General features: G+C 49.6%; 1 protein-coding gene across 2 annotated transcripts in view; it reads left to right on the plus strand.

Moving 5' to 3' along the window:
* ELAC2 (elaC ribonuclease Z 2) overlaps positions 1 to 24,566 on the plus strand; it is a 309,189-nt gene that overhangs the window by 84,359 nt on the left and 200,264 nt on the right. The window contains exon 7 of one of the 2 annotated variants that reach the window (XM_086930589.1): positions 22,904 to 23,050. In XM_086930589.1, the coding sequence (XP_086786715.1) occupies positions 22,904 to 23,050 (147 nt within the window). Of the gene's footprint in view, positions 1 to 22,903; positions 23,074 to 24,566 lie in introns of both variants that reach the window. The other variant, XM_086930588.1, reaches the window with a different exon arrangement.

The raw sequence follows: 24,566 nt of genomic DNA on the forward strand, positions 1-24,566 counted from the left end.
AGGGGGGAAGGCGGATGCTCTGTGTTCGTAGTGTGTGGTGACAGACCGGGTCGAAGGCGGCTGACGGGTCCAGGAGGATGAGGGCCGCCGTTTCTCCGTTGTCCAGCAGAGACTTGTTGTCATCGGTGGCGGCGATGAGGGCAGTCTCGGCGCTGTAGTTGCTGCGGAACCCAGACTGGGAAGGGTCCAGGATGTTGTTCTCCTCGAGGTAGCGGCTCAATTGTTCGTTTATGGTCTTCTAGATGACCTTTGCCGGGAACGGGAGCAGGGAGATGGGCCGGAAGTTCTTGAGGTCCTTGGGGTCCGCCTTGGGTTTCTTGAGTAAGGCGTTGATCTCGGTGTGCTTCCAGCTCTCTGGGAAGGTTGCTGTCTCAAAGGAGGTGTTGATGACTTTCCGGAGATGGGGTGCGATGGATGTGCTGGCTTTGTTGAAGATGTGGTGTGGGCATGTCTCTGACAGAGATCAGGAGTGGATGGTGTTCATGATTTTGAGGGTGTCATCGTCGTTGATGTTGGTCAGTAGAGCAGGCGGATGGTCGTCGTGGGGGCGGAGGTCTCAGTGGTTGTCGGGGCTGTTGTGGCATTGAAACTGCTGTGGATGTCTGTGATCTTGCGCCGGAAGAAGGTGGCCAGCGAGTCGCACAGGTCTTGCGAGGGTGGGACGTTGTTGGTGTTGGAGAGTTCCTTCACTATGTTGAAGAGCTCTTTGCTGTTGTGCGTGTTGTTGTCTAGGTGGTCTTTGAAGGAGGACCTTTTGGCGGATCTGATGAGGTGATGGTGTCTGCGGGTGGCATTCTTGTGGGCGGCGTGGCTGTCCGGTGTTCGTTCATGGAGCCAGATCTTTTCCAGCTTTCGGCAGGTTTGCTTGGAAGCCCAGAGGTCTTCAGTGAACCAGCTAGCTTTCTTGTTGGTATGATTGTTGGAGGGTTTCTTGATCGGGCGAGGGTGATGGCGCAGTCGTTGATCCACTGTCTGAGGTTGCGGGCGGCGGTGTCGGAGTCGGTATGGTCGGCAGGTGGGCTCTGTGCGAGGGTGGTGGTTAGCTGGTCTTTGGTGACTTTTCTCCAGCAGTGGTGAGGCATCTGTTGGGTGCGGTGGTGCGTGGTGGGTTTCTTGAAGGTGAAGTGGATGCAGCGGTGGTCGGTCCAGTGGAGTTCAGTGGTATGGTTGAAGGAGACGTTGGGGCTTGCGGAGAAGATAGGGTCAAGCGTGTGACCGGCAGAATGGGTGGGTGTTGTGACGAGTTGTCTGAGTCCGAGGTTGGCTAGGTTGTCGATCAGGGTGGTGGAGTTGGTGTTGTCATTGCTCTCATGGTGGAAGTTCAGGTCCCCGAGGAGGATTCAGTCCGTGGAGGCGAGGGCGTGCTGACCAAGTCAGCGTTGGAGTTGCTGAACTGTGGTCGGGGTCCGGGCGGTCTGTAGATGAGGGTTCCTCTGAGGGTGGTGTTGGGGTCGGTGTGGATCTGGAAGTGCAGATGTTCGGTGGTGCTGAGGGTGTCATCAGTGTTGGTCGAGACTCTGAGAGTGTTCCTGTGGACGATGGCGATTCCTCCTCCCGCTCTGTTGGTGCGGTCCTTGCGGGTGATCTTGTAGCCTTCCGGACCGGCTATGGCTATGTCGGGTGCCGAGGCGGGGTTCAGCCAGGTCTGTCAGGAAGGCGACGTCTGGGGAGATTGAGTCGAGTAGGTCCCAGAGTTCAACTGCATGATTTCGGGCGGAGCGGGTGTGAGAAGAATGCATCTGAGGTGGTTGGGTTCTTTCCTGGTCGGTAGCGTGGTGGGGCGGATGCTTGTGAAGCTGCAGTTCCGGCAGGTGAAAGCTCCGTGGGTGCGCTTCGGGCAGTCAGGAAGCAGGTGTGTGATCGTCCGGTGTTGAGTGCGTGGAGGGTTCTGGCATCGTAGCGGTGCCGGGTGTCGTGGCGTTCGTGGTGTCCAGGGGTCCTGGCGCTGGGAGCGGTCCAGGCACGGACGGGCACAGACAGGCTTGCCTGCTGAGTGCGGCTGCTGCGTGGCCGCGTATCAGCTTCCATATGAGGGGATGTGGGAGGGAGGAGCAGCTGGGAGGCGGGAGCGGGGCGGCGAATGGGATTGCATGTGGGCGGAGCCACAGGGACGCAGCGGTGGGAAAAATGGGCGGGGGCCGCGTGAGAACTGGGCACAGGAAGCAAAAACAAGTTTAGGCAAGAAAAGAAGCCCATGCACAGAGGAATAAAAACCAGTCTGGGCAAGAAAGCAAGTTAGGCACAGGGGAATAAAAACAAGTCTGGGCAAGAAAGCAAGTAACAGGCACAGGGGAATAAAAACAAGTCTGGGCAAGAAAGAAAGTTAGGCACAGGGGAGAAATACAAGATTAGGCGAAAACAATGCAGGCAGAGCCGTGCAGCAGCGTGGGGAGCGACCTGCCTGCGAGCAGCCTCGTGGTGCAGATCGTGTTGAAGGAGCCGACTCCCAAAATGTATTTTCCTCTACATCCCTTCTTCATGCGTTAATGTTATTACTCCTAGTTCCTTTACTGCATATATTACGTTTAAATAACCTAATTTCCATAACAAACTTGTTGCAAATGGTTCTGCAGGAGCAATTAAAATCCCTCCTCCACTTTTAATGGGGATTCTACAATTACATATACCATATCTTTGAAGAGATTCTTCCATTACCAGTTCCTGGAATGCTATACTCCACACAGTATTTTACATCATGATCTCTCTGTGTGCTGTGGATGTTGCCATAATTCATATGAAGGTTGGAGATTGGGTGCCAAAAGATACGGGACATCATGAATATCTTTCTGTGCCATCACTGGGGTCCAATCTTAACACCCACATTTCATTGATCAACTGTGTTCCTTGGTGCCTGAAACCCTTTCCATTAACAATATAAAATGAGTCAACCTGGTGCTCAAATGAGGTACCCACAGCGAATACCCCACACTACCTTCCAGCTCAGTCTGCTTGCCAAAATTAGTTGCCAGTTATCTTTTAAAATGTTATAGGTTATAGCCCTGTTAAAGCCATGAATGTGTGATGCAAAGATGCCAGTAAAGTATTTACCAAATAGGTTACACACCAGCTTCTCCAGAAAAATAGGCCATATCCAACACTGGCATTTGAGGACCGTTATCTGTTACTAACTCATCTAGGAGGCCTTCGCTCCCAACCCCATCCCCCAGAAAGTCCACTACCACCCTTGCACTAATGTTTTGAGAAGTAATCGGGAATCTTTATAGCATACTTGTCCACACAACACTGCAAACATGCCTGCAACAACCATGGCGAACTTGCTCAAAGCACAGTGATGAACCTCTGTCGAGGTGATAGCATTGAGAACCATCACCTCCGGTTTGTTTGAAAGCCACCCAAAATTCTCATGTTTGGCTTCCTTGCCCTCATTCTCATATGTCTTTCATGATCCCTTTTTAGTACCGTCATTGTCAGTTTTCTGAAACCTTCAAAAAAACCATTCTCCTTACTGCCGCCTCCGCCATAGTCTGCTCATCTACGAAGCAGAAATATGTACCTTCTAGCTACCGCTTGCCTTGTCCCGAGGCTAACCTTTTCAGATAGAATTTCATCCTCTGGCCACATTTTGCTGGCCTTATCCCATGAAATCATCATCAGCTACCATACCTTCTGAAGCGCATTTGGCTTTCCTGGTCTTGAGCACCTTCATCAGACTCTCTTATCCAACCACTTCTTTAAAGAAATTTAGCATCTGCATTACACACCCTAACACTTATTTTTATATGAATATTCCTTCAATTTGTGTTGCCGCTTAGCAATCGTATCTCGACTGGCTCTCTTGGTGGTAAACACTTAAATCAGTAGCTTGAGATCTGCTTGGAGTACACATTCTCTACCATTTTAAGGGGCTGTTAGTAACCAAGGAAACACGAACACCACATCAACAAGTATGTGTCGGGTTCCCCACAAGTACCTGTTTCTTGTGGAGAGTTCTCGCAGAGACGACACAAGCTATCGCCCCCACACCCACCCTACCCTATTTTGGATAAGGAACAAAACCAGGATAAGGATGGTAGCCAATAATTAAGGATCAGGATGGTGTCGGGTAGGTAGTAGTGGAGGTCCCTGAGGTTCCGTGACAATTGTAAGAGGTGCTTTCGACTCGCACGAATATAGTCGAGTCTGGTATCTATGAACCGCAAATGACGAGTTTGGGGGGTGTACGCAGTTTCGCTGTGCTAACCTAAACCGTTCGTCTGTTACGTGGGTATTTCTATCTGTACCCACGGGTTCCATCTTAGATACGGCATCCATTTTGTCTCTTGCCCTCAAGTAGCCAGCGAACGGACGTTGTCCGCTTCGCGACCCTGGGATTCCCAAGATATTTGCGGAAGACACATGTCCTTTGTAAGTGTCTTTATGATGAGGGGGGGTGCTACTGTAAAGCAGATGGCGCCGCTCGAGGCTCATCTTGCCGCACGGACTTATTGTCTTAGCCGTGCATCTCATTAGGCACGTCCCTTTGATGCCTGTATCTCGTGTTTCTCGATACCTCCCCTTGTTCACACCCTTTCCGATTTCCCCACTGTCTCCGTCTTCCTCTACACCTGTTCTTTTTCCTATTTCGATCTGTTTATTACCGATTGGAATGCACTAATGTTGGGAAGATGGGTTTTTACAGTTGGGAACCGTCAAATGTTCCCGCACTTATGTCCCGGACCTTGTGCGTTTCAAAGTGACCAAAACGACCCCTCTGGGGGATGATTGTGGGAACCGGGTCATAAACTTTTGTGTTCAATGTAACTCTATGGGGAAATTGTGTATAAAAGGAGCGATTCACAGAACCAATTTGAAGCAGTCTCCCCAAGTTGCACGAGCTGTACTTGTCGTGATTTCTGTGTTCCCTGCAGCAAATAAACCTTGAATCTTTGACGCCGAAGGAAGTGTCCCGTGTCTCTGTGATTAGTACGCCGGAGCAGGTTACCCACGAAGGTTTCAGGTGTTGTGCCCTGGCACCGCTGGGTTTCAAATAACCCAGTCCTTCAGTTGGCGCCCAACGTGGGGCTGTACAGTGGTACCGGTCCGAGCCCGGCGATCGTGAGGAACTTCGTGTGAAATCTCCGAGGGAAGGTGCACCCCGCTTCATCGATCCTGTTGTCGAAATAAGTGGCCCGAAGACTTTTCCCGCGAAGATTCCCGCCTCCTGACGGCTGCGACGGACTGCTGCCCTGACTGTAGACCTGTTTTGGCGCCTGGCGTAGACCTTGGTAGAGCGAGACGATTGACGGGCCTTCCTGGTGACGCCATCGATCTTTGAGTTAAGTATTTGTGGGTCGCTCCCAGAGTTCTTGGTTGTGGTTGCTTAGTGGTTGCATGGTTCCATTGCATTTGTAGTTCTTGGTCCTTTGTTGTGTTGTTTGACGACTGCAGCCGCCAAAAACCGAGGGTTTTGTTCTTTGCTGGGACTTGGTAAATCCCGTAACCTTTGAAGTTTGTGAAACTCGGCTAGTGTGCAAGATGCCTGGTCGCAGTACTTTGTTTAGTTGTTTCAGACCTTGTGGTACGGATTCCCGACTGGAGGACTCGTGTCCGATACCTCCGGTTGGAACTCCCACTTATGAACTGTACAATAAACATGGGCTAGGCCCAATTACTTTTAATGATTACTGGGTCAAATACACGAAGAAGGACGGTGACCTTCGTTGGCCACCCCATGGTAGCTTCGAGGCCCCGATCTTAGATAATTTAGAGATTAAATTGTTCGAAAGAAAGTCAAGGCCGGCCATGTTTGATGCCTTTCGGTTGTGGCGTAAAGAAGCCAAACAGAAAGAAATCAGACAGACTAAACGAAATCAGCGAGATAATGTTGCTACTATAGTGAAGAAAGCAGAGCAATTTCAGCGCGACAAGGAGGTTAAGGATAAGGAAGTGTTTGATAGACTACAGCGTATGACCGTAGATAAATGTTATCCCGCTTTGCCTATGGAGTCGGAAAAGAAGGAAGAGTCAGTTGAGGATCCTTTAATGTCTTATTTTATGAAGTCGCCACCTCCGTATGTACAGGGTACCGCGGCTCCCGTGGTTCCTGCTGTACCTATTCCTCCGCCTATTCTTTCTGTGCCTGTTCCTCAACCTGCACCCGCTCTTCCGACTATTCCTGCTCCTTTGCCTACTGCTATCCCTACTGCTCCTCCGCTTCCACATACTCCTGCTCCCGCTACTGCTCCTGTTTTGTTAACTCCTGCTGTTGTTACTGTTTCTACTCCTTCACTTGTTAGCCCTGTGTCCTATACTTCTCCCTCTACTCGTTCTCGTACTACTCCTCTTGCGGCTAGCTTCTTTCATTCGCTCGGACCTGTTCATGGGTCCGCTGGTTCCGATGGTCCTCAGAGACGTAGTCAGCTTCCTGGTAACAGAGAACGCGCTTCGCTATATAATATGGCGATGGGTTGGATGATGCATCCTCTTCGAAATCCGCCACGTGTTGTACTCGACACATTTTGTCAATTCAATATACCAACTCAAAGGTTTGTGTTCGAGGAAATGTGTAAGGTCCTACGTGATCAGATATCGGCCGATGCACCTGACGAGGTGCTGACCGCCCTGTCTGATCTTCAGCTTCAGTTCTCGAACGGACTGATAGTGGATACCAACGTTCGACGTGCTGTTGAGTGGTTGCTATCTTTCCGTCCCACTCCTATACCCCAAGCCTTGTTCGTTGAGGATATTGAAAGACAACCGGATGAGTCCGGTCAGTTTCCTATGCGAGAGGTTCCACCAGTGTGGATGCCTGGTAATCCTGGGGCAAACCCCCCGATTCCGCCATTCTTTCAGAGAGTGTGGATACATCTCCCATGGAAACGCTCAGAAGTGTTGCAGGTGAAGCAATCTTTGCCTGACCCTCGCAAAAATCCTGCAGGGTACTACAAGGAATTATCGCAGCTCGTAGACGCTACGATAATGAATCTTGCCGATATTGATATGTTGTTTGGTAATTTTGTACCGCAGCCGGTATGGGCCAAGATTCGTCAGGAAAACCATCCGAATGAATTAGGCGGTGCTTGGGCTGCCATAGTAGCGGCGGATGCCCGACAAACTGGTGGTGCTAAACCCGAGCAGTTGATTGCTGATCTACCTCAAAGAATAATAACGTTAATGAAGACTCTTATGCCAGCTATGAGGGTCAATTGGGACAAATTGTCAGCTTGTAAGCAAAAGAAGGACGAGAGTGTTTCCGACTTCTTCACGAGGTTCGAGGAAGCATTCATTGACCATAGTGGACAGGATATGGGTACCGAGGGTGGTCAGCGATTGTTTGTGGATACATTTGTTTCGAACTTACTGCCCGATTTGAGCAATAAATTAAAGAATTCAGAGAGTGCGTGGGCCGTTTCTACTTCTGCTCAGATATTGGCCACAGCACAATATTATGAGAACAGAGAGAAAGAAGAGAACGACCGCGCTGATAAAAAGACGAAAGAGCTTAAAACTAAAGTGTTGCTTCAACAAGCGTATCCTCCGCGTTCAAACCAGAATGCATCCCAACAGAATAGATCGCAGTCGCAATCGAATCGATCACAGCCGCGTAATGATTCCTCCTCCCAAAGATCATCGTTAGGGTACAATCAATGTGCTTATTGTAGACAGGAGGGACATATTAAATTCAATTGCCCTGTTTTGAACGATCGTAATAGTGGTAATTCATCTAAAGGAGGTCGCGGTGGTGCACATCAGGTATCACGTGGTAGGGGTCGTGGTGCTCAGAATGATCGTTCTGATAACTCCTCTAATTCTAATAATTGTTTCGATCAACGTGGATCATCGCAAGGACGATCTGCGCAGTACAATGTAGATGATTATTACGTCGATCAGGGAACTGACGACAGTAATTACTAGGACAGCCAAAGACAAGGAGAGGGAGTGGTATCAGTTCCGGTTGATCAGAGAGGGCCTTACGTCGCAGTTGCTACTTCGGGCGTCGTTGAGCCTTTTCTGTTGGACACTGGTGCAGCGAAAAGTTCTATCATGCATTCGAAACTCCCTGGCGCACCTTTGTCTGGCTTAACAAATGTTTCCGTTGGATTTTCTGGCGCCCCCGTTAGCAATCCAGTTTCGCGCCCTTTGCCCCTTACAATTGGGCCACGTGAGCTTCAAGCTCCGTTAATTTTGACTACTGGCTGTGGTGAGAATCTTTTGGGCCTGGATTTGCTTAAACGTTTGTATGCAACTCTGTATTGTTCTCCTGCGGGTGTAAAGCTTACGTTGGGAGAGAGAGTTGTCTCGCCTGTGTATTTGTCCCTCGATAAGCTTCCACCGGAATTGAGTTCTCTTCCTGCGTCTTTGTGGGCGACAGGTCCCAATGATGTGGGCCTGCTTGACATCTCTCCGTATGTTGTTCAGTTAAAATCTAATGTGCGATTGCCACGTATTCCCCAGTACCGTATCTCTCTTGATGGTGAACGAGCATTGTTAGCGATCATTTATGATCTGATCGAGAAAGACGTTATTGAAGAGACTCGGGGAAACGTGTGCAACAGCCCTGTACTGCCCATTCTAAAACGTACTGATCCTTCAAAACCGCCTGTTTATCGTTTTGTTATTGATTTACGGGAGGTGAATAAAATTGTGGTTCCTCAATTCCCTGTTGTGCCTGACATCACGGCGCTACTGACTCTGATTCCAGCTTCTGCATCGTGGTTTTCGGTGATTGACTTGAAAAATGCGTTTTTCAGCATCCCGATTGCAGAGGAGAGCAGAGACCTTTTCGGTTTCTCTCTCGGTGGACGCAGCTTCCGGTTTAAGCGCGCTCCTCAGGGCTACTGTGAAAGTCCGTCGATTTACAGTCAAGCCTTGAAGGGTCAACTGGATGCGTTTAGGTTGCCGGTCGGTGCGGCCTTAATACAATACGTCTGACTTATTGGTGGCTGCTGATACTCAGGACATTTGCAAAATTGCTACGGTGTCGTTGCTGCAACATCTCTGTGAGTTGAATCATAAGGTGTCCCCTTCTAAACTCCAATATTGTTGTCAAGAGGTAACCTATCTAGGTCACTTATTGTCAAAGGAGGGAAGGAGGTTGACCCCAGAGAGAATTGCAGCGATTGCCCGAATGGCTGTGCCACAAACCCAAAGAGATGTGCGTGCCTTTCTAGGTATCACGTCGTACTGCAGGCAATGGATTCCTAATTTTTCATTGCTAGCGAAACCATTGGTGGCTCTTACGTGCAAGGATGTTTCATCTCCTCTACCATGGACGGAAGAATGTCAGAAAAGTTTTTCTGAACTGCGTGATTCATTGTGTTCGGCTCCTGTGTTGGGTACTCCCGATTACAGCAAGCCGTTTACATTATATGTTCACGAGAGGGAAGGTTGTGCTTTGAGTGTCTTAACGCAACCTTTTGGTGGTAAACAGCGTCCATGTGCATATTTTTCCTCGACCTTGGACCCAGTAGCTAGAGCATTGCCGAGTTGTTTGAGAGCAACTGCGGCAGCTGCGGTCTCCATCCGACAATCAGCAGGACTGGTCATGGATAATATGCTTACGGTGATGGTTCCGCATGCAGTCGATACTCTTTTGAATCGTACGAAAACTCAGCACTTGACGAGTGCGAGGTTGTCTGGGTACGAGCTGACGTTGCTGGCAAGTCATATTCAGATAAAACGTTGCAATGTTCTGAACCCGGCGACTTTGTTACCAATTAGCGCAGAGTCAGATGAAGTAGCAGAACATGATTGTTACTTGAGGACAGAAGAAGAAACAAAAGGTCGAGTGGACCTTAAAAACACTCCGTTGGAAGATCCGGATGGTACACTGTATGTGGATGGGTCATGTTTTAAGTTGCCGAATGGCGATGTGACTACTGCTTATGCTGTTGTAACGTTGAATACTGTTGTAGAGACTGCAAGGTTGAATCAGAATTCTGCCCAGGCTGCAGAGTTGATCGCTCTCACTAGAGCGTGTGTGTTAGCAAAAGGGAAACATGTGAATGTGTTTACCGACAGCCAATATGCGTTTGGCGTCGCACATAGTTTTGGACGATTGTGGAGAGAGAGAGGTTTCTTGACGTCGCATGGTACGAAGATTCAGCATGGCCAGCTTGTGAATGATCTTTTGGATGCATTGACGTTGCCTAAGCAGGTAGCGATTGTTAAATGTAGTGCGCATCGTAAGGTGACGGATGATGTTGGTCGTGGTAATGCGTTTGCGGATGAGATTGCTAAGGAGACTGCCCGGAACCTTAGCACTCGAATGTATGTGACGAGTTCGGTTAGGTGGCCTACAGAGTCGAGCATGTGTGAAGACACTATTGAAAGTGTGAAAGAAATTCAGAATGAGGCCACCGAGACTGAAAAGGCGAAGTGGAAAGAAAGCACGGGAAAGTTGGATGTGAATGGTTGTTGGATTGATTTGTCGGATCAGAAAAGATGGTTGTTGCCTGATGCATATGTGCTGGCCGTTGTGACAATGGCGCATGGGTTAGCGCATATTAGCGCGAAAGGTATTTGTAAACTGCTGTCCCCTGTGTGGAAGAATGACGGTATCGCGAAATGTGCTGAACGTCTGGTCAAAAATTGTATGGTGTGTATGATGTACAATCCTGGCAAAGGAACCCCAACTCCTCCTGGCAGTTTTGCTCCCCCTTCATGTCCCTTTGAGGTGATCCAATTGGACTTCATCCATATGGAGCGATGCAATAACCTGAAATATGTTTTAGTTGTGGTTTGCGCATTCTCCCGATGGATCGAGGCCTATCCTCTCAAAGACAATACTGCTTTGTCTACTGCGAAAATCCTACTGAAGGAATATTTTCCTCGGTATGGAATGCCTAGAGTCGTGTGGTCAGATAACGGAAGCGAGTTTGTAGGTAGTGTGATGAAGAGTGTGTGTAAGGGCCTTGGAATTAATCAGAAATTCCACAGCGCCAATCATCCTCAGTCAGCTGGATTGGTTGAGGGGTATAACGGTACCCTTAAACTGAAGCTAGCAAAGATTCAGGCTACAACTGGTCTTTCGTGGCCTGACGCTTTACCCTTAGCATTACTGTCAACTAGGGCGACGGTACACTCCTTAGTAGGGCTTAGTCCCTATGAAATAGTGTTCGGTCGTCCTGCGAATGTCTGGGGGGTTCCTAGGCCAGGTATTTTCTGTGATCTTGAGTATCCAATGCTGATCGATTATCTTCATGACTTGACTGCTAAACTGAGGTTAATTCATCAACAGGTTCACGACGCATTGCCGACGCAGACGGAGGGTCCAGGCCATCAGCTCCAGCCCGGAGATTGGGTGGTGACGCGGAATTTTTCGCGCAAAAACAACTTGGACCCGAGGTTTACTGGACCCTACCAGGTTCTCCTTGCCACGAGGACTGCTGTTCGTCTCGAGGGACGTAAGAATTGGGTGCACGCCACCCATACCAAGAAGGTCCCTATTCCTTTGCCGGCAGACCCGTGGGTGAGGAGAGGCATTGCATCAACTGAAACCGAAGGATTGCTGGCGTTTGTACCTTTCAGCGACGCACAGCCTGTTGGAGAATCCTCAGCGCAGCAGAAAGACTCTGTTGAACAATTGTCATCAAAAGACTCAAGACCAGAACACTCAACTGATCAGCAGGACGCTGTCTCTTCAACGGATCCTTTGTTTGGCGAGCAGACACGTCCTGGGAAAACCCGATACTTTTTGCGATCTAGCACTAAAGACTAATAAAAGATCCTGTTTTGCTGTATTGACAACTACATTATCCCGTTTTCCGTGATCAGTTTGAACGTTCATATTACTGTGATTATTCCTGTGTGTATATACATTGAGCTTTATTCCTTATACTTTTTGCTTCCACAGCCGAGAGACATTGTTTTTGCATATATATATATATTTTTGTGAAATAAAGGCCGTAGGGCCGCGCGCGTACTTCCTTCTGGATAGTAGGTCTTGATGCTAGGTTAAAGACCGTCGGTTCCTGGGAACTCCTAGGGACTGACTATTGCTACACAGGACGAAGTACGTCAAGAAACGTTGCGGACGGTCGTAGGGAATGACATTTTCGAAGCTGATGGACTTGGAGGAAGCTCAGATACAAAGATTCAAGCTGCAACAACTTAGTCGTACGAAATGTTTTATATTTCAAGTATTTATGTTATTCTTGACTGTTTCTGCATTTTTGGCGGGTGGGGTGTATTATATGATCCCTGGTTTTCTGTCTCCTGTGTTACCTACTCCTACACCTGATCCTAAACTTACTACTGTTGCTTCTCCCCATTCCTTTCATGTATTACCCGAACACGAGCAGGCTAGACGTGCAGAATTCCGCAATAATTCCTTTATTCAGCTCCTTCATCAGCATCAGTTAGTGGTTAACATTACTAATTGTTGGGTGTGTGGGTTGATGCCACATACTACGGATAAGGGAATTCCATATCTGGTGTTACCGTATAGCTCCCAAGGGTCTGCTCGAGCATTTCAAACAATGTTTCGAAGCGCACTGGGTTTCCACCCCATTCGAGAACCACGTTCCCCCTACTCTGGTCCTACCTCGTATCAAAAACCTTTGTCGATAGCAATTGAGGACTTAGACAGCGATATCTATGATCCTTCGCTTATTCCTGAAGAAGAGGTACAAGCTTATAGGGTCCTGAGTAGAGGCGAGTATAGTGTGTTCACAAGTGAAAAGCAGCTTAAAAGCTCACCTCCGATATGGGTCGTACCCCACGTTGGTAATTTTTGCCTGATGGGTCGTGGCCGAAGATCGAAAGCCCGACTTGGAGAGAGTGCTTGCACTGAAAATTATATGCTGCCGATGGTCTCGTCCCCTGTGTTTCTGGCTGCCAAGGGTACATACTTTATCTGCCATGATCGTGCATATGCATGGTTGCCCGCTGACTTCATGGGCTTGTGTTTCATTGCAAATCTGTTGCCTCCGACGTTCACTGTAGATGCCGATTATCATAAGACTAGAGTTGTACGAGGCGTAATTAGCGAAGAGGATACTGCCGGTCAAGAGGCAGGAGACTTTTTCAAGGGTTTCCTCCCGTTTTGGGGACCTATGGTAAATAGTAGGAACCTGAGACAGTTGACTCGAGTGGTAGAATCGACAGCTAATATTACTGCCAGTGCCCTTGGTAATATCACCACAGAACTTCAGGCGGATAGACTTATGACGTTACAAAACCGTATGGTTTTAGACGTGATCTTAGCAGACCGAGGTGGGGTATGTAAGGTGATCCATTCGAGCTGCTGCATTTTCATTCCAGATAATGCCCCGACTGTCTATCAAGCCATCTCTAAGTTGCATAAGATCTCTGAATCCATACACGTGGATGTAGGGGATTGGACGCTACTTGGGTGGTTTTGGGGCCTGATGTCGACTTGGGGTTGGAAGATTCTGATGATTATCGGAGTTGTCGTGGCGTTCCTGTTCACGTGTTGCCTTTGCGTGCAGTGCGGTCCTGCCTTATGTGGCCTCTGTGCTACAACGTGTATGAGACAGCCGCCTGTCACCAATGGAACTCGGTTGGACAGAGCTATGCTACAACAACATCTAGATGGTCTGATGAATATTGAGTATGATTCCGACTAGTGCTTGCCTACATGAGGGCAAAAGGAGCGTCTGAGGTTCCGTGACAATTGTAAGAGGTGCTTTCGACTCGCACGAATATAGTCGAGTCTGGTATCTATGAACCGCAAATGACGAGTTTGGGGGGTGTACGCAGGTTCGAGGCATGTGGGCTGCTGAATTCATATCTGTGCACAGTCCGCCACCTAGTGTTGGGTCCGGATGATTGCACATTGTTGTCCTGGAAGAGTCTTCGAAGTATCACGAGATAGGTGGCTCCTCCCCTGGACTACAGTGCGCATGGGCATCGCCTCCATCCCCAGATTGGTTTTTTCCGCCATCGGGTTCGGATGTGTTTCGGTACCCTCTCTCGGGACCGATAGTTTGTTCTACTTTTCTCGAGACCAAAAGGTCTTTAGGCTGGGCGTCGGTATTGTTGCGTTCGGGTTTACTTACTGACTCTCAACTCCGATCTCCTACTGCCCCTCCACGTGCTTCGACGCGGACGGGCCTACAATACACTCTTGCTATGGAGCGGACGCCATTCAAAAAGTGTCCGCTGTGTCACTCCAAGTATTCTCATCTTGACGTGCACCCAGTGTGCAATACATGCTTGTCACCGGATCATCGTGAGGACACTTGCATGGCGTGTTCCAAATTTAGGAGCAAGAAAACTTTGAAGATTCGCCGGGCTAATCGGCTCCAGGCTCAATTGTCGGCTTCGGCACCCCCACCTGATGATATCTTCCAGGAATCGGTTGAGGGAGAAGACGACGTACAAGAATCGGACTCCGGCCCCGCGTCCGAAGAAGAGACCGGCGACGCGGGTGATGAGGCCTATGACGAAGTCTCCGACGAGGTAGGGGACGACGACCGGGCTTGTCCCGCAATGGGTGATAGCTCGGACGAAGAGCATCCCCAACAAGACTCCGGGGTTACTCCCCGTTATACGGCCCAGGTCGAGGGATCGCCTTCGGGCCTTACCCAAGATCTAACGACCAGTCCAACGTCCCCGCCTCCGGGCCCGGTCACGGACATTTCTCACAAGAAACCGAAAGTGAAGCCAACTGGTCTCGCACCCTCGGATGCGAAACCGAAACCAAAAGTGGCGCTGGTGAAAAAGGTTCTGGAGGCGTCAACTTCCACGAAACCCAAAATGGCCGACTTGAAGAGCCACGCCAAAATGGCTGACCAGAGGAGCCGCGCAAAGGTGGCCGACCCAAAGCCATCTGGGTCGGCGCCGAAGGTGAAGGCATCCGACGCGGCTGCGTCGGCACCGAAAGGGGTCGCGGACCCGAAGACGGCTTCTAAAAAGCGTCACGCCGACAGTGCGCCAGGCCATGGGGCGTCGGCGCCGAAGAAGAGGCTTACCGTCGAACACGCTCTCGGAGACGAAGAGTCGCTCGAGTCGTTTGAGCCCTCGGCGTCCCTTACCAAGAAGGTGGGAGAATCCTTACGGCGGATCCATCAGTCTGTGGTTCCCAGCCAGGACCCTGCGGGGCCTAGGCCCACAACGAAGCCTGCCAAGGGACTAACGCCCATTCGTTTTACCCTTCCTCCCAAGTCGGCGCCGAAGGCCTTCGCGCCTAAGCAGAGCGGACACTCTCAGGACATCTTGTCGCCGAAGGCTGCCTTGGTGGTGTCGAAGCTTCGGCTCCAGCCGCTCGTGGCGGAAGAACGTCGTGAGGTGCACATCGATGCCAACACGGGAAAATTGTCGCTCCTCAAGAGGAAGATTACATCGGAGCCGACCTTGGAACCTTTTCAGATTCCACTCAAGAGCAAAAAGTACTCTGCGGACTCTTCGGCTCTGATGGAACCACTGTCTCCACAAGCCCTGGAACACTCGCCGGCCCATTCCCCAGTGCCTGACGTCGACGAGGAAGAGGCCGAGTACACCTATCCTGCGTACTCGGATCCGGACGAGGAGCAGGTGCCCTGGACAGCAGGCGACGACGCAAACGACCCGCAGTCGGGGCAAGACACTCAACTTTTCGCCGCAAAGACGTCCCCGACGGAGGACTCGGCGGCATTTAATGCGCTGATAGAGAGAGCTGCGGCGAACCATGACGTCGAGCTCCACTCGGATCCAGTGGATGCGGACTTTTTGGTCGACACCTTCTCAGTCGCCGAAAAGCAAGTCAAGACGCTTCCAATGCTTAAAGGAGTGCTGAAGCATGCACAGGAGGTGTTCAAGGAGCCCACCCGGGCGCGGGTGGTCAATCCTCGCATCGACAGGAAGTATAAAGCGGCGCCCACGGATCCCACTTATATTAAAGGACACTTGCCATTGGACTCCCTGGTGGTTTCCAACGCTAGAAAAAGGGCAAATTCGCAAACGACTGGTGACGCTCCTCCCCCTGACAAAGAGTCCAAAATCTTTGAGGCATCAGGCAAACGCATTGCTGCACAGGCAGCAAACATCTGGAGGATCTCTAACACTCAAGCCCTGCTCGCACGTTATGATAGGGCCCATTATGACACATTAGAGGCCATCCTTCAACACTTGCCTGACCAGTATAAGGAGGCGGGGGAGATGCTCATTCAGGAGGGTAAACTTATTACAAATGCGTCCATCAAGTGTGCCCTAGATGTAGCTGACACTGCCTCAAGGGCCATCAATACAAGTGTTTTACTTAGACGTCATGCCTGGCTTCGTATTTCAGGGTTCAAACCCGACATACAGACCACAATATTGGGGCAGACAGTAAATCCTGACCATCTGTTCGGCCCAGAGGTGGATGCCTCCCTAGAAAAAATGAAAAAAGATACAGAAACTGCCAAATCTATGGGAGCTTTACAAAGCCAGCAGTTTCGGGGTGGTTCTTTTCGCCGCTCCAACTCCAGAGGCACCTCAAGGGGCCAGGCATCCCAATCCACGCAATACTACAAGGGTGGCTCCCAGTCCTCGTATAACAACAACAAGGGCAGGGGTGGCTACAGAGGCAACAATATCAAAGGCAGGGGACGTGGAAACAATGCATCCAGGTCCACCACCACCAACAAGCAGTGACGTCTTGTCACTTCCCCCCGATCACACGACACCTGTCGGGGGGAGACTCCAACAGTTCCTGCCGGCGTGGAGATCCATCACCACGGACAGGTGGGTGAGGTCTCTTATCCAGTACGGGTACTGTCTAGAACTTACATCTATTCCACCAGACATACCGCCAAGAAGCCGTGCTATGTCCGGCGAGCACTTGACCTTGTTGCAGCAAGAAGTTCTGGTCATGCTGCAAAAAGGGGCAATAGAGCTCGTTCCATTGCAGGAACGGGGAACGGGGGTTTACTCCCTGTATTTCCTAATCCCCAAAAAGGACGGATCACTCAGGCCGATCCTGGACCTCAGGCCACTGAACTGGTACATCAACTCGGAGCACTTCCATATGCTCACATTGCAGCAGGTGCTTCCCCTGCTTCAACAGGGGGACTTCCTAGCGACGCTGGATCTGAAGGATGCCTATTTTCATATTCCCCTGCATCCTTCCCACAGAAGGTTTCTCAGATTCAGGATTTTAGACCAGCACTACCAGTTCAGGGTCCTGCCGTTCGGGGTCACCACGGCACCAAGAGTTTTTACAAAATGCCTAGCGACGGTGGCGGCGCATCTCCGTCGCCAGCACGTCCATGTCTTTCCATACCTGGACGATTGGCTTATTCAGGCAAAGACGGAACAGCAGTGCGTAGACCACGTGTCACGCACCATTCACCTCCTGCACGATCTGGGATTCTCTCTGAACTACCCAAAGTCCCATCTCCAGCCCGCCCACGTGCGACAGTATCTGGGCGCGACTATCAACACTCTGGCAGCCACTGCGCAGCCAAATTCGGTGAGAATCGCCAGTATCCAGGCGCTGATCCAACGATTCAGACCCCAACACTCGCTTCCAGCGAGGGTGTTCATGCAGTTGATAGGCATGATGGCCTCCTGCATCTCCATTGTCCCGCACGCGAGACTACATATGCGTCCGCTTCAGGAGTGCCTTGCACGTCAGTGGACTCAGGCTCATGGGCGACTGACAGACCTAGTGTTGGTGAGCGGTCGGGCATACAACTCTCTGCATTGGTGGAATCCACAAAACCTTTGCAGGGGCCGACCATTCCAGGAGCCTGTCCCACAGATCATCCTGACGACGGACGCCTCTCTCCAGGGATGGGGAGCGCATGTACTCCACTACACTGTGCAGGGACTGTGGACACTTCAGCAAAGGAAGATGCACATCAATGTGTTGGAACTGATGGCAATCTTCATGGCCCTAAAGGCGTTCAAAGTACATCTGTGCAACAAGGTCGTGTTGATCCGGACGGACAACATGACGGCCATGTACTACATCCAGAAGCAGGGAGGTACACACTCTCCACAGCTGTCTCACCTGGCTCAGAGCATGTGGAAGTGGGCCATTCAGAGGAACATCTTCCTCATGGCAGAGCATCTCCCGGGCAAGGACAATCAAATGGCAGATCTGCTCAGCAGGCACAGCCATCAGATGCACGAGTGGGAGATACATCCATCAGTACTCCAACCGTACTTCCAAAGGTGGGGTCATCCAGAGATAGACCTGTTCGCCACAAAGGAGAACGCAAAATGCCAAAGCTTCGCCGCCAGGTTCCCACACCCCCAATCACAGGGCAATGCGATGTGGATGAACTGGTCAGGCAGATTTGCGTACGCTTTTCCACCAGCGCCTCTGATACCGCTGGTGGCACGCAAGCTCAGGCAACACTCAATGACGCTCATCCTGGTTGCTCCAACGTGGGCTCGCCAACCATGGTACACCACGTTTCTGGAACTCTCCGTGGTACCGCATCAGAGGCTTCATCTCACTCCCAGCCTTCTGACGCAGAGCCATGGCGACATTCAGCACCCAGATCCGCAACAGCTCAACCTGGCGATCTGGCTCCTGAAGTCCTAGAGTTTGGCTACCTCAATCTTCCCCCCGATTGTATGGACATCATTCGGGAGGCAAGGAAGCCCACTACGAGAGCTTGTTATGCGGCTAAATGGAAGAGGTTTGTCATCTACTGTGCGAACCACAGCATTGACCCGCTAGATGCTTCCATTCAGAACATCATATGTTACCTCCTTCACCTGTATCGATGTAATCTAGCGTACTCTTCCATCCGCATTCACCTGTCTGCCATGGCAGCATACCTCCAGAATAGGCAGCACCTGTCTCTCTTTAAGGTCCCTGCTATCAAGGCCTTTCTGGAAGGACTCAAAAGGGTCATTCCACCAAGGACCCCACCAGCTCCAGAATGGAACCTCAATGTGGTTCTTACAAGGCTGATGGGTCCTCCCTTTGAGCCACTGCACTCTTGTGAGCTCCAGTTCTTGACTTGGAAGGTTGCGTTCCTAGTAGCAATTACATCGCTGCGGAGGGTGAGCGAGCTGCAGGCGCTCACCATCCAAGAACCTTTCTTCCAAATACATGCTAACAGGGTGGTGCTCCGCACTAACCCTAAATTCTTACCCAAAGTAGTCTCACAGTTCCACATGAACCAGACAATTGAATTGCCAGTGTTTTTCCAAAACCCAGAGACGCTGGCGGAGCGCATGCTCCACACTCTTGATGTGAAAAGGGCCTTGATGTATTATGTGGACAGGACAAAAGATTTCCGCAAAACTAAACAACTCTTTGTTGCTTTTGCCACACAACACAAGGGAAATGCAATCTCCAAAGCGGGGATTGCTCGATGGATAGTAAAGTGCATTCAGATCTGTTATGCTAAAGCTAAGCGCACTCTTACTATCCCACCAAGGGCCCACTCCACTAGGAAGTTGGGGGCCTCTATGGCCTTCCTAGGTAACATTCCCTTGGAAGACATCTGTAGAGCAGCCACATGGTCTACCACACATACCTTCACTAAGCACTACTGTGTAGACGTGCATTCCAGACAGCAGGCAGCTGTTGGTCAGGCTGTTCTAAAAACGCTTTTTCAAACTGCTGCAGCTGGCACGGGCGGCCGCTGTTAATGGAGGGACTGCTATGTATTCTATGCACAGATATGAATTCAGCAGCCCACATGCCTCGAACTGCAAATGCTACTTACCAGTATGCATCTGTTCTTGGCATGTAGGGCTGCTGATATTCATATCGCCCACCCTCCTCCCCGGCGCCTGTAGCAGCTGCAGTATTCATTCATATACACATATGCTCATAGCATGGTCATCACTCACTTTCTTCACTCCATCTCTGCCAATGGCTAAAAACAATCTGGGGATGGAGGCGATGCCCATGCGCACTGTAGTCCAGGGGAGGAGCCACCTATCTCGTGATACTTCGAAGACTCTTCCAGGACAACAATGTGCAATCATCCGGACCCAACACTAGGTGGCGGACTGTGCACAGATATGAATATCAGCAGCCCTACATGCCAAGAACAGATGCATACTGGTAAGTAGCATTTGCATTTCGCTGTGCTAACCTAAACCGTTCGTCTGTTACGTGGGTATTTCTATCTGTACCCACGGGTTCCATCTTAGATACGGCATCCATTTTGTCTCTTGCCCTCAAGTAGCCAGCGAACGGACGTTGTCCGCTTCGCGACCCTGGGATTCCCAAGATATTTGCGGAAGACACATGTCCTTTGTAAGTGTCTTTATGATGAGGGGGGGTGCTACTGTAAAGCAGATGGCGCCGCTCGAGGCTCATCTTGCCGCACGGACTTATTGTCTTAGCCGTGCATCTCATTAGGCACGTCCCTTTGATGCCTGTATCTCGTGTTTCTCGATACCTCCCCTTGTTCACACCCTTTCCGATTTCCCCACTGTCTCCGTCTTCCTCTACACCTGTTCTTTTTCCTATTTCGATCTGTTTATTACCGATTGGAATGCACTAATGTTGGGAAGATGGGTTTTTACAGTTGGGAACCGTCAAATGTTTCCGCACTTATGTCCCGGACCTTGTGCGTTTCAAAGTGACCAAAACGACCCCTCTGGGGGATGATTGTGGGAACCGGGTCATAAACTTTTGTGTTCAATGTAACTCTATGGGGAAATTGTGTATAAAAGGAGCGATTCACAGAACCAATTTGAAGCAGTCTCCCCAAGTTGCACGAGCTGTACTTGTCGTGATTTCTGTGTTCCCTGCAGCAAATAAACCTTGAATCTTTGACGCCGAAGGAAGTGTCCCGTGTCTCTGTGATTAGTACGCCGGAGCAGGTTACCCACGAAGGTTTCAGGTGTTGTGCCCTGGCACCGCTGGGTTTCAAATAACCCAGTCCTTCATCCCTCTGCTTGGTTAGACCTTGGGCACCAGCTGGACAGGAAGACAAGGGAACACTGGTTACCATCAATACGCTAACCCGGCAATCACTCACAGACATTCACTCATGTGGGCAAACAGCTTACCTCCTATTAAGTTTTAGAAGCTTTGTTACCATCCAATGAAAAATGGAACTGAAACTTCTAAGTGCGCCTGCGCTATATGCCAAATGAACCCAGAAGCACACCTGCGCTATATGCAGTTGTTAGTTATGCAGTACTCATGTGCTGGATGCCAAGAAACCCAGATGCGCTCCTGCACTATGCATAACCAACAGGTAAGCGCTCCTGCGCTACAGTACAAAGAAAAGATATCCAAAAGCGCTCCTGCGTTATGACCAAAGAACGTTATCCGCGCTCCTGCGCTAAGCACCAAAGAAAGAATACTATCAGCACTCCTGCGCAATGTACCAAAGAAAGAATATTCTCAGCGCTCCTGCGCTAAGTACCAAAAAAAGAATGTCATCAGCGCTCCTGCACTAAGCATATGATAACCCCCACAAGCGCTCCTGCGCCAAATACCTTTACCGTTCTTTCCGCTAGTTCCTTGAGGAAGCACGGGGTTCAGGCGAGATAGGATCCAGATGCAACAAGCGCTCCTGCGCTGCTGGGGTCACTGCGGCTGGAACGGAGAACAGGCTACTGTAGAAAGCGCATCAACAAGAAAATTTCCTTTCTGTGCTATTATACTTCTAATGAGTGACCAAAAGGCCTACACACAAACCATAATTAGCTTTTACATCAAAATTATGACACAGATGATTAATACTACACACCACAAGTGATTATGATTTGTTTCTCAGATTTTATTTACTTTAAAAACATTTTCTTATCAATTAAAAACATGAGCAAGCATTCATTGTATATCGAAACGATCACGTGCTCTGGTACATGTCAAAAAATTCTATCTAACAATTCCAATTACGGTTACTATCTCAGTCACTGATCCTAATGCTTCAATCAAACCTAAATTTGAAACACAGATTCTATAGATAAACTTGAAAATTACAGTCAATTAAAAACATGATACATAAACATCCTACTGTAGAAAGGGCTCCTGCGCTGTTGGAACGGGTCTTGATAGCAAGGAATCCGGAAACAGGAAACAGGAAACAGGCTGAAGTTAGTACACGAAGTGCTGTAACCGGGGGAAGCCGCGTCTGTTGAGTGGTCTTCCCCCGGAAGCACTGATGACGCAACAGTACTTCCGGCCATAGGCTGAAACGCTGACCTGCCGAGGCCGGAAGTGAGGAAAGCTGCGTCTCACACGAGTGACGGTACACACACACACACACACACACACACTGGCAACAGGTAAGCGTGAGGGGGGGAACCCAGGAACCCAGGAACCATGACAGTATGTTGAGTAGGGTTGTGTGTGGCTACAACATGTACTTTCAAACTGCGGTGTTGGTGCTCTGAACCAAACTCAGACATCATGTGTGGGAAAGACAAATCTCTTAGAACTAAGCCAGAGCCTTACTTTACGCAACACCTTTAAAATATTTGATCAGTTCCAAAGCACAGTTTCAGTCCTCTTGCCTTGTATTGCTTTACAAAACAAGGTAAGAACTATTTATAGACCCAGAGTAATCTACAGGTGGCTTCTTGTTGCCATTAGACATACTTCATGAACACTCATGCTTTTATTTAATCAAAACCGCATGCAACCCGGAGTCCCCACAGGATGGAAGCAATGGTCCATTCTGGGATTACCACACATTTTCCCCTTACATCACAACCTAAGGTTTTAATTTCCACTGTATGACTAAGCAAGGCCCCACGCTCAGGAACTGAGATGCAGGGATTGTCCGTGGGATGTATAGATGACCGAGAAAGCAATGTGCCTCCTGTGCCCTATTTTTGTTTCCAGTACTGCTACATGGTTCCATTACCTTAATCCTTAATTATTAAATGCACCCTAAGGAGGTTGTCTACCAGTGTATTCCTGAACTGTATGACTTTTTTCAACAACAAACAAATGTAAATAATATTTTCACTGTTATAGATTATTCTTTAATTCTTGTAGAACATTTTGCATTTTCTTCAATTAGCCTGTTTAAACGCAGCAGAATATCAAGTGCAGAGTTTAAGAAGAGCGAAGGCTGATGCTTCTCTATTTATCTGGAAACAGCTAGGGAAAAGAATGAAATCCGAAACAGCCCTTCAAAGTCACCTGGCAGAGTTAGCCCGAAGGCAAAGTCACCCAAAGCGGAGCAGCAGTTTTCAGAGACCAATGAAGCCCCTGCAGAAGAGAAGACTGAATCTCATGGAACCACACGTAATATAAACATTTCTGCTTTTGTAAGCAAAAACAATCTATTGTATAAACAATAAAAAAGAAGTCATGCAAATTCACTTCCACTAAAATAACAAACCACTACAAATGTAGTATGCATGCTTGAATCATGGTTACCTGATCTCAGGTTTAGGATTGTAATGTATGCATCTTAGGAACTCTGCGTCCTTTGTTCTTGTGGCAGGGTAAAGCTGTAAGCAGTTTTTTCAGTCATTCACGAGTAACAATTTGAAAAGATGGATTTAAAGTAAAGAAGTAATGAGCATTAAACTGCCCTTCCGGTCATTCGAGCGAACACAGCAAACTTTACCTTTCATGACCTTCCCTACTGCTTATTCAGGCACTCCTTAGTTTTGCAGCGTGAATCTTTCTGGATTCACTATGCTGTGCATTATTCCGCGGTCTAGTGGTTGGGTCCGGAATCGTAGTCTTTTCTTTGTTTTTTGTTTTTTTGTTTTTCGTAGCCCAGGTGGGCGTCGACGTCCCACCTTTTGGTGTCCGTCCTGTGACGTCGGCATGCTTCCTGCGGAAGCTCCCACCCTTGGGCGCCATCTTCAGATTCTTTTTTCCGCCGTTGGGTCTGGATCGTTCCCGAGAGGGCTCCAGAGATTTGGAGAAAAGAAGAAGCAAGACTCGAGTTTGGAGAGAAAAAACGTTGGAAAAGACGAAGGAAGACTACACCATCGAAAGGACGACGAAGAAGGGGAAATTTTTCTAGATTCCTTGACGTCCAGAGGAGAATGCGCAATCAGGGGACACCCTGAACGCAGGACATGGACAACACACCATTCAAATTCTGCCGAAACTGCCATCATAAGTACGCGCAGAAGGACCAACACCCAGTCTGTAACCTCTGCCTGCCGGTCGACCACGAAAGCAGAGATTGCAACGCCTGCTCCGCATTCACCCCGAAGACCCTTCGAGTGAGAGAGAGGCAAAGGATCGCAAACTACACCATGCAGGGCAAGAGCCAACCTCCGTCCCTTCGAGACCTGGGACTCTTGACCGATGAGGAGGATTACGTCGCCGAAGAAGACATCGGCTACACGGTCGTAGAGACCGATAATAAGAAGACTACTGATAAGGTAGGAGAATCGACGACCCAAAAAGGCCCGAAAGACTCTCGACAGTCCACACAAGACTCTCGAAAAAACAAGGCCAAGCCCCCGAAAGTGCCGACGCCGAGAACTTCGGCGTCCGCAGCAGCATCCAGCCCCAGCGGATCCTCTCAGAAGGACTCCCTGGTGCCGAAGGAGGGCGACCAACCGAAGTCGTCGAAAAGCCTCCAAGAAAAGGAGCGCCCGACTACGAAAACATCTTCGAAGTCGACGACGAAAGAAGCAAGACCAGCCTCGACTCCGAAAACAGCGTCGCCACCGAAAACAATCTCGACGGCGAAATTCATCTCAGCGCCAGCTAGCGCACCAAAGAGACCGGCACAACCACTCGACGCCGAACAGGCGGCGTAGATGGAAAAAAAGAAGAGGAGACTCGAAGC

The sequence above is a fragment of the Lissotriton vulgaris genome, chromosome 7 (genome assembly GCF_964263255.1).
Source record: "Lissotriton vulgaris chromosome 7, aLisVul1.2, whole genome shotgun sequence".
NCBI classification, from domain to species: domain Eukaryota; kingdom Metazoa; phylum Chordata; class Amphibia; order Caudata; family Salamandridae; genus Lissotriton; species Lissotriton vulgaris.